Genomic DNA, 15,834 nt, shown 5'->3' on the forward strand with positions numbered 1-15,834 from the left:
AAGCCCAGGTCCTGGGTGCCTGCTGGCAGCCAGGGGAAGGAAGGCCTACTCTTGCACAGATTTCATGCATCGGGCCTCTAGTACTAGTATAAGAACCCTTCAAAGACACCCACGCCCTTGGGTTGTCCTTCAATGAGGAACCCTTCCCTCTCCCCCAGTCTCGGCATCGGGACCCTCAAGGACCACTGCTCTGTTTGATCAGATTATAACCTACTTGTTAAAGGCAAACTCCAAGAATATGCTTGAAACCATGAGAGAAGATAGGGGCTCTCAAGTGAAAGATGTTACGCTTATTATTGTTGGCTCTTACATTTTCCAATCTATCCTTAAGTTACCCCGATATTTAAAGCGCACTCAACTTCCAGGCCTGTTCTCTCGAGCCCAAGTCAGCAAACTTTGTCTGTGAAGGGCCAGCTAGTAAGCGTTGTAAGCTTTATGGGCTGTAGCATCTCGGTGTTGTGGCATGAAGCAGCTGGAGGGGAGGCAGAAAGGCTGTGGGCCGAGTGGCCCGGGGGCGGGGTGGGGGGACAGGGGTGGGGGGCGCTAGGACTCGGACGTGGCCCTCCGCTGTCTGGGGGCATTAGCCGGCTGCTCAGAGAAACCCTCTGTCTTCTCCTTTTGTGCGGCATTTTAGAGTAAATGCTCCCTCTGAGGCCCCTGTTCTACCTTCCGTCTGAGTGACTCACACACTAATTGACAAAGTGTAGCAATGACCTCGAATTACCTCTCTCTCCTCCAGCTGCTCGGCGTACTTTTATTTTTATTGTTTTACTTTATTTCCTTAGTAAAATGAACATCACATGGGTCACGGGACAGCTTGAGATTTATAACATCTTGAGATTCTTGGAGTGTTTCACGCCTCAGAGCTAAAAGCTTGGGGCCAGGAAAGTCAGCGCCAGGGGAAGTTGTATATCTTTTCTCTGCTTGTAACTCACATTGTGTTTTAAGCTGGGGTGGTGGGGGAGGCTCCCTTCTGAGTGAGCTCCGCCAAGCAGTGCTGCCGTTTAAAAGTCACCTACGGGACAAAACAGCACTTTTCCTCCAAACTGGAGAGGAAGGAATGTAGAGCACCCATTTTCTGTGTGCTGGTGCTACAGGGTGAGTAAGCGCCCACTTATTTTCTGATCTCACCTTTAAAAAAACGATCCCAAAGCATAACGTACATGTTAAAGTAAAACCAACGTGTTTTTTAATCAACCACTTTCACGCATTTCTGCCAAATGGAGAGACGTTGGCGCTGGTCCAGGCCGGCCCGCAGCCCAGCCGCCGCGGTGATGCGCCTGAACGAAGCCTGCCTCTCCTTTCCTGAGGGATGGATTTTGGGGATTGTGGTGCTTTTGAAAAATAGCGGGTCACAGGACTGAAGAAGGCAGTTTAAATGTTTTTTAAAAATTAAACTTTTCTGTTGGTGATGAATTCATGAACAATAGGCATGAGCGAGAAATTTGAATGCGGCCCCGTTCGTTTAACACAATCGAAACCTCGGGATTTCTGTGGGGCAAGTCCTCTGGAGGGTTCTGGAAAGTTTCCGAGACAGACGGCAGCTCACCCGGTGCACGAGGGACGTGGAGCTCTCAGCGGCGCTGTTTAGTTTAGAAACAAATTCTAGACATTCACTTTGTTACCAGAGTGCCAGCTTCAGGGGTGCATCCTGCCTGACTAAATCCCCCTGAATCCTGCTGGAAGCCACGGGAATGGTGATGTTGTGAGGCTGGGAGAAGCCACCTGTCGGCACATGCTCAGGACCAAGTGACCACACAGCTGAGTCAGATGGACTCAATGCTTACCTTTCCCAGTCTGCTTGTGAACAGTACCTCATTCAATACCGTCAGGGGAGAAATCCACTGAGTTGCTGGATTCTGATATCAGAGTTGGCCTTGAACCCGGACACAGTTGCATAGGGACCTTGCATGGGTCACTGCTACTCCCCCAGGAGGAACTGGGGATGTGAGAGGGGAACAGGGACGCCTAGAGCTCTCACAAATCCTCTTGACAGGAAGTGAATGTTGCAGCAGGAGCCTCTGTGTGAGAAGTCCCATCAGGCACTAACATGAAACAGCTGGTTTCTTGTCTGTACTCTGGGCCCCCTACCACAACTGGAAAATATTCATTCTTCGGAATTATAGCTGCCAGATGTAATCGTTCTGTGTGCGAATGAGTCCAGCTTCTCGTGGCAAATCTGTGTGTGTGTGTGTGTGTGTCTGTGTGTGTGTCTGTGTGTGTGTGTGCATGTACACGTGGATGGCGAAGGCTTAAAATGAGCAATAAAACACGGAATTCACAAAGCACCGAGGAAGGAGAGCGATGCTGATCACTGCCGTGTGCTGGGGGAGGCAGCATTCCAAGGCAGAGCCGTAGACGTCTGATTAACAGCAGGGGTGGAGTGTGTGCTGGGTGGGGAAGGGTGGAGAGTGGGAGCTGGAGGGACCACAGCTTAGGCCGCCTCGGGCTCAGATAGGAAGGGGCCGTCGCAACAGGCCTTCTGTGCACAGGGGCAGAACTCCCTCTGTACGCACGTTGACTTTTTCCTGAAGCAGCGCCAGGTCTGCTCAACGAGAAGTGGAAGTGGATCCGGAGTCTCCACTCCCCTGGCCCCTGGCCCTGCCCACTCCCCCTTCTCCCCATCTTGCAGTTTCCTCCCTCAGGGAGGTCAGGCGGTGGGGGCGGGGGGCGGGGGGACCTTCCGCTGCCCCTGCAGGCCAGGGCTCCTCGCCCCACACCAAGCACTCCAGAGCAGGACCTCCCAGGGGGCCCGTTCCCCTTCTCCTTTCTTTTTCACCCTTAACTCTCATTTTTGAGTCACTGATAATATCATCCTTTCGGTGCCCAGGTGTTGCCCCTCAAAGTGACATATTTGCATGTTAACAAATGTTAACCAAATCTGCTGAGGCTCACCACCAATCAAACGAATAACTCTGAGCATGAGAACTTCGGGCTGCAGGAAAGGCCATATTGAGCTCCGACCATCTTCTTCGGCCTCCCTCACGCCTCATCTGCCCGGGAGCCCCGGCTGGAGCCCAGCAAACGCACATGGCCCGCCCTGGTGGTCAGCAGACCAGTGTCACCACTGTGACACCCAACTGTTTGTCCTCTTTCTGGGCTGGGAGCTTGGGAAGGCCCCCCACCCCAAGGGGACAAGCTCTGCAGCCCTCTGACCCGCATTCCCGGGCCCTGCTCCTGGTCCCCAAATACTGTCAAACCCTTGGTGGACACAGCCTGGGAATGACTTTCCTTGTTGGTTGTTTCCCACCCCACCCCCCACCCCCCACCCCCACCCCCACCCCCCACTACGTCCTGCAAACTCCTAGCTGCTGCTTGGAGAATGCCTGGCTTTCCACTCAGTGCTGGAAGCCCAGCCCGGGTTCTCTGTGCCCTGAGGGCTTTTCTTTTCTCTCTTTGTGACTAACTTAACAGTGACTGGAAGGTGGTGCCTATAAATTAATATTGACTCCTCTCCACACCAGAGTCTGTGTGTGCGCTATAGTTAAGAACTCCTGGAGCTCTGTGGTCATCCTTGGCTCCGGACGCTGGGTCACTGGTCTGAAGTGGACCCAGAAGTCGGGGCGTGTGTGTGAGAGCTCCAGGTGACTCTTTTGTACATCTGTGGCTGAAACTCGGGCTGAGAGGCCGGCAAAGGGACCAGTATGTCTGGGGCCAAGCAGTGTTCTCCGCGGGATGGATTCTTCCCAGGAGGCAGCGTGTCTGGGAGTACTTTGGGTTGTCACCATTGGCATCTAGGAGGTAGAGGTGACGCATGCTGTAGATATTCTAGAATGCACAGGACAGCGCCCCCCCCCCCCCCCCCCGCCCCAGTATTACAAAGGATTATCCCTCCCTTGACATCCTCGATGCTGAGGAAGCCTGCACCTGTGTCTTCTGGCACCTCCTCCTCGGCCCGCCCTGCTGCAGGTTCTGCCATAGCTAGAGGCCTGGAGGCGGAGGTTACTCCCTTTGCACACCCCTGAGTCTCTGCCCGCCCCTCCCCCAGCTGCCCTCCCCGTGCGCTGCTGGAGACAGGGGAGGGGAAAGGTCCTCTCCAGTCATTCACACGCCCAAACAACCTAACCACGGCGCCTTGTCTTCTCTGATCAGTGAGGGAGGAATTTTATTTTCCATATTGCCTGAAATGTAAACCTTCTAGCTACGCATTTTAAAGGTCAAATTACATTTTTGTCGTCTTAAGACCAGAAAACCAATTGTATTGAAGTGGAGAAAATTGAGGGCTTTGCTTTTGGGTCTAGTTTTCATTATAGAATTCAGCTCAGTCCTTAGGAAAAAATGGAGATGTTAAGAACGGACGCTGGTAGCTAATGAGGGGCAGGCACTTTTCATCAGCCGTTCTGTCTCAACCGGAGTCTTTTCCTCATTTTGCAATAAGACCACACAGCGCAGTGGGGCCGGGGATTAGGGGGGGGATCTAGGCGTGTGACAATGAATTCCGCAGCGAATGCTTCTCTCCAGGGGTGGATCTTTCCCTTCGGCCTCGGCCAGGCAGCGGCGTTGCTCAGTGCACCTGGGCACACGTGGCATCTGTCCAGCCACTCTCACGCCGGCCACAGTGGCACCCTCAGGTCTGCCAGCCCTGGTGCTCCCCAGCGTGAATGAAAACAGGCCTTTCTGTGTATCTTATGCTTCAGTGGTGGTTGAACACATACTTGCTCTCCGTTTAATTAGCCTCCCTTCATTAGGAGAGTCATTGAATTGTGGCGCTGTATGTACTGCGATAGATAAATGGAGAGGAAATGAGTATTGGGTGAGACAGATCTGTGTCACAGAGAAGACGCTGTGACAACAGGCAAACGTGGCGAGTGTTGACAGAAGCACGGATAATGAGTGAGATTCCATTTTAAAACCGTGTGGCTAAGCCCTGCTGGTGTGGCTCAGTGGTTGAGGATCGACCTATGAGCCAGGAGGTCACTGTTCAATTCCCAGTCAGGGCTCAGTCCCCAGCAGGGGTGTGCAGGAGGCAGCCAATCAACGGTTCTCTCTCATCATTGATGTTTCTATCTCACTCTCTCCCTCCCTTTCTCTCTCTGAAATCATTTTTTTTTTAATTTTTTTAAAGATATAAAACGATGTGACTGAAATATAAGTATTCCTAGGGTCCCCACCAGTATCAGAGTGGGGTGTGTCCAGCAGGAAAGTAATGCTTTTCTCTGCCCTATTCAACAAGGGGTGCTGGTCGTGGATTACAGTGGAAGGGCTGAGATTAGGGAGCTTTTAGCCATGTGGATTGTTATGTAATAATTTGACATCGCAGTGTGTGACATGATTGCTACATTTTGCCAGCACCTTAAACCAAGCATGTGATGAAAACAAAATCAAGAGTTTACATTATATTTTTATGGTATTTTTTGAAGACATTGAATGAAAAGTCTCTATGTCCTTTTGCTGTGAACATGAATACAATCTTCCCATTGATCAAAACCTGTATAAACCAGACTTTCCTTCTCATATAATGACCTTCCTAAGTGCACACCTGCCCGTGACCTGTACCAAGTACTGCGCAACGGCAACTATCCAGGCCCATGCCTCCTCCCCACACCCAGGATTCGCGATTTGCCCGAATCTTAGAAGAACACACCGTATGGACCTGAACATTCACCTGCAAAGGATGTCAAGAGGCAGTAGCAGAAGAGGCTAATAAACATATTTATGCCTCAGGAGGGCCGTATGCATGGTTTTTTGTTGCTGTCCTCGCCGACAAATTGCCCCAGATAGCTCCATTGCCTCACTCTGCACCCGTCCCATAAACAGAAGCGGGCTCCAGGCCACGCCGAAGCTGTGGGAAGGGTAAATCGCGCCACGGAGGAGCTCAAGGTGCCTGTGACTTTGCGCCGAGGCGAGCCCCTGAGGTGCGTGCATTTCAAATCTTGCCTCGTGTGTGAATGTGTCGCTCTAAATAGGTGGCGCTCGCTTCTGGGAGGTGAAAGCTTCTCTTTTCCTATTTCCTTTCCTCCTGGAGGTTTTTCTCTGGGTTGGATGTTTCCCCAGGGCACTGCCAGGGCTCAGTGAATCACTCAGCAGGAGGGAAGAGCAGGGTGATAAATACAAGAAACTCTGGAACCAGCCTTTTCAGTCTCGGCCTCGTCCCCAGGAAGCCAGCCTGAATAGCACCTCGTAGTAAGAGCCTTGCTGAGCCCCACGTGTGATTACTGCCAGGCGTTATGCCGGCTGCACACTTAGCCTGGGAAGTCGCTTCCCGTTCAGCGCAGCCTTCCTTGCAGAGTAATAGCCCCCCACCCCCACCCCCCAGAGCTGGAGAGCAAGCGGTTGGCTCTAATTTCAGCTTGAAATCTGAAAAGATTTCTGAGCCTTTTCAGCACATGAAGGCTACCGATCAAACCAGCTTGGTAACATGCTCCTTGAATGAGAATTGTTAGTTTCATTATAGAATGGAAATATGAAAGGGAATTAAGCAAATTGTTCTATCTTCACAATCCCAGAGTATGTATTATTTGTGTCTTTTTTATTTTATAGTATAATCCATTGTCACTGGAAAATAAGACAAATTTGTTCTTATATGTTAGTATAAATACAAAATATATTATAATTTCACAATTTCTGAATGGACCTTGGAGCTTATTTCTGTTTATTAGATGGGTACAGAGTGAGACCAAGGCATCGTTTTGAGCAATTTGTAGCCAGGACAGCAGCAACTCATATAAAAGAATATATAAAACACCCAGAGTTACTCTAATAAAATTCCTTGTAAGTATGTTATGTAATTTTTCCTGTGACTGTAAATCTTTGGTTCTCAGTAGGCCAGTGGACTCTAACAGAAGTCACATGTTTGCCCTGACCGGTTTGGCTCAGTGGATAGAGTGTCTGTCAGCCTGCAGACTGAAGGGCCCCAGGTTCGATTCCGGTCAAGGGCATGTACCTTGGTTGCGGGCACAGCCCCAGTGGGGAGTGTGCAGGAGGCAGCTAATCGGTGTTTCTCTCTCATCGATGTTTCTAACTCTCTATCCCTCTCTCTTCCTCTCTGTAAAAATCAATAAAATATATATTTTTAAAGAAAGTCACATGTTCAAGGCTTATCAACCCTTACCTGGAGGCATGAGGTGTAGAGTTACAACAGCATTTAAATCCCATCTCCACATTTTCTAGCTCTGAAGATGGTTGAATTTCTTAACTTCTACTCAGCTACAAAACAGGCTGGCCGCTGTCACTTTCTAGGGCTTTTGTGAAGGTTCAGGTACAAGATACCCATTTCTTAGATTATTCCAGAAAATCTCTAGCCTGCGCCTGAGAGAAGTCCCATCTATGTTGGTTTCTTCGCTTCCAGATAAACACTTAGTGAATTTCTTTCCCTCTAACCCAGGACACTGGGAAGGCCGTCTCCTTCTCCTCTCTCTGTTTATTCAGCGTGCTGTGGGTCCCAGCCTGGAGATATGGATGTGTCATCACCACTCTTTGCTGTTTACTGCTCGGTGAAGAGAGAAGTAAGGCAAAGGGACCCGGGTTCCGAGTGGCCACTGCTGCCACTAGCCCAGCCCTCCTTCCCCTGGCCTGTCTCCCATGCCTTCTCTCTGCCTCCTCTTCCCCTTCCTTCACTCGTCCATCCAGTAGGTAGACGATGTGTGACCAGCTGGTGCCTCTCAGATACTGGCATCACAAGGAGCCTCAGAGCCCCATTCATTCCCAGCGTCCCCGGTCTGTGGGTGCGGGGCCCAGGGCTATGCATTCAGCAAGCACAGTGGGGAACATCACCTGGAGAACATTGCTAAGGGATGAGAGCGATCTCTTTCCCAAAAAACATACCAGGTCCCGTGGGAGCAGACAAGCAGGCTGTGGAGCGTGCGTGGGGGCGGGCCCAGCACCCCCGGCTGTTACCTCGGGCCCTGAGTGACCCTGTCCTCATGCCGAGAGACCCCTGGAGAGAGAAGTCTGCTTTCTCTCCCATAGAAGTCGTTTTAGGTTTGTTTGTTTTTCTGAAGGGGGTGGTGGTAACTCGTACCATTTTTGTAGCTATAGAAACTGAGACAGTTAAGTGGCTTGCCTTGAATAGTGATCACCACGGAAAGAAACGAAACTAAGAAGCAATTAGCAAAGCTGAGAAATCCTAGTAAGCAAAATCACACGTAAAATTCTAAATGGAGGTGTATAAGGACTACAGATTTTCCTGTTGAACATGTGGAATTCATAGAAGTCGCAGGATTTTGCAACTCTTAGAAATTTTAAGGAGAAAGAGGAATCCTGTGTTTGTTTTTCCATCAGCTGTGTCTGATTTGAGGGACTCCCGTGTTTTCTGCGTGTTGGGAGTTGGTCCTGGTGCGCCATCTGCGTGTGTCTCATCCCAGAAACGCACCTCAGACAGCGTGATGAAATGTTCATTAGCTGTGCTGCGATCATCGTAGGATTCCAACAGAAAGCATGCAGACGGGGAGGTGCTAACATTAACAGATGATGTTACCTCCGATGAAAAATAATAGAAATAAAGCAGCCCGGCCTGGTTGGCAGCTGAGTGCACTGGAGGGCGCCGTGCGCGGGCACCTGTCGTTGGTGTTGGGCTGCCCTCCTCCTGCCTGGGAATAGAGAGCCTCAGTGTTGCTGCGTCTGTGCCTGGGGAATGGGTAAGCTGCACCCCGCCTGGCATGGCCCTGGGCCCTAGAGCGTGTGGTTATACCTGAGGAGATGGCCTGGACATGGCACCCTGGCACTGTGCACCCCAATGTGTATGGGGAGCTTGTCTGCCCCCCGCCTGGAGGGGAAGTCCTGTCACTCCAGGGAGGGGACCTGGGCGCCTGAACCTGTGGGCAGTACAGGCGGGCTCTTCCCTTGTGCTCCCTCCTGAGCTCCAGCCCCTCCCCACCAACACACACACACACACACACACACACACACACACACACACAGGGTGGCCCCTGGGCGCTGCAAGGTGCCAGGAGCCCAGCAGGCGTTCCTCGGGCGCTCACGGTGCTCACCGCTGGTGCAGTGGTGAGGAGGGAGCCCCCGTGGGGGGATGTGTGCAGTGTGAGAGAAATAGAAGTTCTTTACACGGGAATCCTTGCATTAGAGAGTGTCGCTCACTTGTGTGCTGTGTGCAGAACGCGGGGGCCAGACGGCGGAGGCAGCATCAGCGTCCCCCAGCCCCCTCGCCCAGCAGCGAGCACAGCCTCTTTCCTCGATGGCGGACAGGAGGCCTTCCTCGGCCTGCGGGGCTCTGGGCTCCTCGCCGTCTCCTTCCAGAAGCTCTGCTTGCTTCGCTCCGCTTGGCAGCTGAGGGTTAAGGCAGCTCCAGCCCGAAGCACTTCCTCCACAAGGGGGTTCTGAAGCAGAACTGTGGCGATGAGATGGGCCAGGCCATTTCTCCACTGCAGGCCCGAGGCAGACCCCCCGAGGCCCACGCCCCGAGGTGGGAGGGGCCCCTCTGAACCCCAGCATCTACCTCTGGCTGCTGCGGCACATGGATGCCTTCACATGCCCTTTGAGATTCTGCGTTTGTGCCTCAGTATCCCCAGCTGGTTCTGCTCAGCAGCTCAGCAGCGTGTGGCTGCTCCTGTCCCAGCACCTTCGTCTGGGAAGAGCCAAGACCTGACCTGGCCCATCCCGCTGCCAGCCGAAGCAGCCGGTCCCTCGGGCCTCGGTCCGGCTTACAGAAGAGTGCTCCACGGAGCAGGGACAGGTCGCTCCATCCTGCTGAAGTGCCTTTCTGATTCTTTTTATTGTTGTTATGAGTCCTCTACAGAAAGGAATCGAGACAGTGGGGACATTCTTATAAAATGACACTTTATCTCCGTAATTAACTATATAATAAACCGTACAGGCTCCGCCATGGTAATCTCCTTCTCCTCACACCTTATTGCTTTGATAATAAACGCTTTTTTATGGCAACAGAATAAAACTTTACTGTCCGGAGAGTTTGGGTGAAACGAGGAGGTGTGTTTTGGAAGGGAAAGGGCGCATCTGAAGCCCGTGAGGTCAGCGTGGGTTTATGTGAGCTCAGTGCAGGTGGCACGTGGTTACGTGGCTGAAGTCGGTGACCTCGGGACTGTACCCGACCACGGAGAGCCCGTGCAGTGGCCGGCGGACAGCCGTGGCAGAGTTCTGTGTGCCAGTCCGGTTCCGGCAACCACTGCGGAAAGTAGAAATGTTTAAAACTTAGAGTCGCAGGTGATTAGTGGAGGGAGAGCACAGATTTCAATAATTTATCGCCATCTCAATTTGAGAACAGAATCATTAACTACCTATTTTGATTCGAAGCCAAACCCTGTGTGGTTTGGTGAATATCGGTGCACTTTTATTCATAAGTTTGCGTCTCAAATGATTAGATTCCGTCAGAGACAAACATGATATAAATTGTTGCATAAGCGTGATTTATGTGCAAGCACCAGAATATACCAATTAAGGAGAAGTTTCATTATTGATGCCACGGGAAAATGAATATGCTTTCTTCCCTTACATTCATCACGATCAAGCAATTTTTGTGGAGCAACTCACAATAGTCTACGATCACACAGCTTTTAAACACTCGGCGTTTCCCTGAAGATGTGATGATTAAACAGAGGCCCGAAGGGATGCTCGGGCTTAATGAGAGGAAGAAGGCAGGGTTGGGAGGAGCATTGCCTTCCAGCCGAGGCAGGGCATGTGCCAAGCCCTGTGGCGAGTAGCGAGCAGAGCTCCTGCTCTCCGGGAAGCTTACATGAGGTCACCCAGCAAGGCCTTGGCGCTCTGTTCCACGTGCCTGGGACGCAGCAAGCTGCCGGGATGTGCTAGCCAAGACCAGCCTCATTTTGAGGTAACTGAGGGCGGACATGGCCACACAGGTGTACCCAGAAAGCAAGCAGGTGACCTTTGTGCCTCCCTGTGGGCATGTGGGTGGCGACACTGTCTGTGACTTTTCTGTGACTCATGGCTCTCAGCTGGCATTCCTCTCAAAGGCTCTCCCTCCCTCCAGCCTCCATAGCTGGTAACTCCGCCCCAGGGTTTCGCCCAGCCTCTGGCCTGGTCCCGCCCTCGGAGCTGTCTGTCGCCAGGCCACACTGCAGTGTCTCTCTGTCCACTGCCTCTAAGGTTCAATAGGATGTGCGAATGGCACTGATGAAATTCCTCGTGCAGCTGATGCGACACCACCAGGCCCTGTGGGCACCTGGGAGGCTCAGACAGACTTTCCTCTTGGCCCTTCCTGTGGTCTGGCGCTCAGCTTGGTGCAGCAGCAGCCGCCAGAGGACGGGCTGGCCTCCACGGCCCGGCCCCTGCACCCACCTCCCACGGCTGCTCTTCCCTCCAGGCCTGCGGCCTTGAAAGCAGAGCCCATGGAAAGGCTCCGGTGCCCCTCGTGTGGTGCCTGAGGGAGGCTCAGTGGGAGCTGTCGGGCCTGGTGTGCCTTCAGATCCTCGGTTCGGACGAGGGACCTGACTCAGCAGATTCCCGGCTGCCTGTATCCTCGGGAGTTTTGCACGCAGTCGCACAGAGCAGCACCTGAATTACTAAGACGCTGAGGACAGTGTTTTGTTGAAATACCAGAGGCACAGAAGCCTGGTCTGGTGCCAACTCCACAGGCTTTCTCACATCCTCACGTGGGCATGAAGCAGATTAACAGTGTGGTGCGTAGCCTCCATTCCTCAGTGGCGGGCCCAGGAGGCCGAACTCACCACTGTGTGCGTGCCCAGCTTTGTGTCCTGTGCATCAGACCTGGGGGGGAGGGTGTATTGTGCCCCAGATGTCCATTGTCCATCTCCTAAACCCTCTGGGTACATAGTGATATTAACAGATTTAATCAGATTTACTGATGCCAAAGGAAAATGAATATGCAAAAACTGGCCATGGTTTTGGAGCTGGCAAAAAATTTGCAGCGGCCTTTCCTACACTCTTCTCCTCACCCAACACACACAAGCTGCAGGGCCTGTGGCCTGGGGGTGGGGGAGTCAGAGGGGGTGGGGACTTGGTGAGGCTGTCTGGATACCCCCAGGCTTGTACCCATGGATGCATTTCCTATGTGGCATACTCTGCGAGCTCTCAAAACCTGGAGACCAGTTAGAAGCCTGGAGACCTGTTTGGTTGAGGGTCGGGGAGCCCTAATTTCTTCTTCTTGCCATCACCATTTTCTTCCCTCTTCTGGTTCTCGCTATTTCCCAGTAATTTCAGCAGATCCTCTCACCTGTCCCCAAAGAATGTAGGCTCCCCAAGGATGGTAGTAATTTTTTTTTTCATTCACAGCGGTATTCCCAGCCTCACCACCCTTGCCTAGTACATGGCAGACACTCGGCAAATATCTGTTCCACGGAGGAAGGTTTTGCCAGTCTCCCCCTGTTTCTAGTGCTGTCTGTGGCATATTCCTGTGCAGCCATCCCAAACCAGGCCACCCGCTGCACACCGCTGAGGAAGAGGAGGGAGGACAAGTTACCTGCCAGTCTCCCGTGACCTGCCACCCAGTAGTCCGCTGGCCTCTTCCCGCGCCCGAAGACCCAAAGCAGTTGTCCGGGTCTCCTGTTCCGTGCCCAGTGGAGCAATGTTCATTGGAAGATGCTTGAAACGCTTTCCCGGGGGAATGAGGAGGCATAGACTCATGTGATAGAGCATGTGGGTGGATTGACCCAGCCTGCATTTCTCAAAGTAAATGGCTTTCCCCCCCATCCCACCCTCCCCCTGGCCCACAGCCAGAGTCTGGGAGAGTGAAGCACAGAGACTTAACCCGCCTCCATCACCTGTGCACCAGTTTTTAAAATATGTATTATATTGTTGTGGAACTTGGGAACTCGTAGGGCAAAAATACTCCCAAATTCAAATTCAAAGCGGTGCCATCCTGGAAGTCCGAAAGGCTTGTTTCTAGACTTGCTGACAGTGATTTAATCAGCAGCTGTCACCGTGTCATCCTGGGCACCTCCCTCCATGTTGCCTCATTTCAGAAAAGCAGAGTGTGCGGCTGGCGTTGCCACAGGGAAATAGTTATGGTGATTTCGCATTTTGTGTAATGAAAATAACCTTTCTTTTACTTCCAGTGCTTATTACAAGTTTGTCTTTGATTACACATTCTTAGCTTTTGTTTCTGTTTTGTTTCCCCTCAGCATCATTGACAAAGAAGTTTCCTTGATGGCAGAAATGGACCAAGTCAAAGAAGAAGCCAGTAAGTACACCCCTGGTGGCTGGGCCAGGGGCCTCCCCTTCGGAAGCTGTCTGTAGGACAGACTGACCGTGATATAGATTCTGAGTTGGGTCCTAAAATCCACACGGTTTTCCGGCTCTTGAACTCCGTCACCTTGGGCAGTACGTCACTTAGCCCCTGGGGGACCTCCGTGAACCCGTGTGTGAAGAGTGGGCCCTCGCAAGTACCAGGTGTCCCAGGAGCTATTTCAAGTCCAGAGGGACTTTGGTGCGTATCCTGGGCTACTTCCAGTAGTTGGATTTAAAATGACATTAATTTTCGTATTAAACTTTACAACATAACTTTTAAGCCTTCACAGCTTACAAATCTTGCTCTACGACTCTCACAGTCCTCTTCACTTGGTCCATTTTTAGGTTCAACTAACTGAAGTCCAACCAAATTTAATTTCCTAAAAAAAATAAGTCCCATTTGACACTTACATTCCTCTTCACATTTTAAAGAACATTTATGAATTTAATATGTCTGGTCTTTATTTTTTTAGCACGTCGGGCGTCTGACCAGGCAAACTCACAAACCTAATGGGCAAAGCACCCCAAGCTTGTCAGCAGCTCTGCTAAGATTAGCAGCGCAGACTTAGAGATGCACTCAGTGAAGTTGTCCTGACCCGCTCCAGTTCCGTTCACAGACTTAGTCGCATTGTCTGACACCTGCCAGCTTGACGCCTCAAAAGAAGATGAATTGCATGTTTTAAATTGAAATCACAAGTGAGATTGCCCAATGTACCAGACACTGAACAATGAGCACACTCAGACCATCTTGATCATTGCAAAACTTTTCCTAGTTTTAACACAAAGTACTTGTTCCCTGGGTTTGATTTATTTTGTTCTCTTCAAGCTCGCCTCTAAACCTTCCCACTGCTGCGAGGTTCCGCGACCGCCGGTAGGGCTAGATTTGCCGTCTCAAATGGGCCGAGGCTCATGGGCTGGAAATTCCAGCCGAGACAAGGTTGCACAATCAGGTCCAACACAAGCTCAAGCAGACACGCGGGAGCCCTCTCTCAGCATTGACCTCAGCCTGCTCTGGCCGCGGGAACCCTGAGACCATGTTTTTAAGCTGGGGTTTACTTGTACAATTCCTATCTCCTGAGCGTTTTAAATTCTCCATCTTTCCCGAAATTTCATCTCGTGAATTAGACAGATGACAGTCTGCAGCCCCAGCCGGGTTTCAGCTAAATGCCTTCACTCTGACGGCACTGCATCTCTGTTACCGGAACGAAGGCTCGGGCCAGATTCTGCATTCTTTTCCCATTCTTCTCGCCTGGCCCGTGCCCATACGTCAGTAGTCCCTTCATGGGAAATAGCTATTGTTACTTTTCTTACCCAGCTTTTCTAAATAATTACAAGCAAATTTCCAGGATCTAAAATAGAGCAGGTTTGATTAAATAAAACTAAATGTGGCCCAGGGTCAAGCTGTGGGAGTGTGAGGTCATCACACCGTCCCTTCGATAGAGACATTGTTTTATGCTTCTACAGTTGGTTGGTTTCCGAGGTAAAAGTGGATTTCCACCCGAGGGGATGTTCCCTGTGTAAAGCTGATCTTCCCTTTTCCGTTCCATGCCCTATTGGTAACAGCACGAAGAGCCGGCACAGGCACAAATGCTCCCCTGGCACCCAAACGGAAAGCTGCTGGCACATCAGTCTGAGAGGTTAACACACCCGCGATTTCGTGTGCTCGTTCTTCGTCTTGGGACAATACTCGGTGCCAGGACCTAAGGAACTCGGAGCCTCTCGGGAGAGCACCCCGTTTCCACACCTCACTCAGGCGGGAAACATGACCGTGTGCTGTCCTGTGTCCGAGCATGTTAGTGCCTGGGACAGCCATGGGGAGGCCTGTGGGAGCTCTCTGGCCGCTGCCCAGAGCTGGGGAAGCAGAACCAAGTTCAAGTCCAAGTTCCATCCATTTACTGGCTGTGTGACCTTGAACCATTTTGTGAATGTCTCAAACTCTGTGGTTGCACATCAGAAAAGGGGGAATAAGCCTGCATGGCTCAGTGGTTGAGTGTCAACCTGTGAACCAGGAGGTCACAGTCAGGGCACATGCCCAGGTTTTTGGCTCGGTCTCCAGTGTGTGGCGTGCAGGAAGCTGCCGGTCAATGATTCTCTCTCATCATTGATGTTTCTGTCTCTCTCTCCCTCTCCCTTCCTCTCTGAAATCAATATATTAAAAAGGATAGTATCTATCTCAAATAGCTATTGTAAAGGTGAAATGAGAAAATCTGTGCCAGGCACTTAGCTCTGTTAGCAAAGGGCAGCCCAACCCCCTCCTGGACAGTCACACGGTTCAGGTCAGGGGCCATGCAGCATCTCAGGTGACAGGCCTGTGTCAGCCATGTCGTCTCCACACACAGAAGCTGGGAGACTCTCTCCCCACAAGGTAACGAACCATCTGTACGGCCATCACCTTGAGCTTGCTTGTCTACTGCCTCTCGAGTACTTTCCATTTCCTGCACACGGTAGAAACCATATTTCCTCAATTATAACATAAGCTCCTAATATCCCTCATGGCACCTAACACAATACTGAGAAGGCTGTAGGTACTTTCTAATATTTGTTAAACAAACCATTGTAATTAATTCAGTGTCTATAGGCTGCAGGACCCAATATCAGTGAATGTTAAGGTCATTACAAACAGAGAAAGTATATTCTAGATCAGTGGTTCTCAACCTGTGGGTCGCGACCCCTTTGGGGGTCGAATGACCCTTTCACAGGGCTCGCCTAAGACCATCG

At 51.4% G+C, this 15,834-nt stretch overlaps 1 protein-coding gene across 6 annotated transcripts in view; it reads left to right on the forward strand.

Moving 5' to 3' along the window:
- Window positions 1-15,834, forward strand: part of SPATS2L (spermatogenesis associated serine rich 2 like) — a 146,112-nt gene that overhangs the window by 117,924 nt on the left and 12,354 nt on the right. For all 6 annotated transcript variants that reach the window (XM_036319015.1, XM_036319014.1, XM_036319013.1 and 3 more), the window contains one exon: window positions 13,011-13,069. In XM_036319015.1, the coding sequence (XP_036174908.1) occupies window positions 13,011-13,069 (59 nt within the window). The remainder of the gene's footprint in view (window positions 1-13,010; window positions 13,070-15,834) is intronic.

This window comes from Myotis myotis, unplaced genomic scaffold (genome assembly GCF_014108235.1).
Source record: "Myotis myotis isolate mMyoMyo1 unplaced genomic scaffold, mMyoMyo1.p scaffold_m19_p_8, whole genome shotgun sequence".
Classification (NCBI taxonomy): domain Eukaryota; kingdom Metazoa; phylum Chordata; class Mammalia; order Chiroptera; family Vespertilionidae; genus Myotis; species Myotis myotis.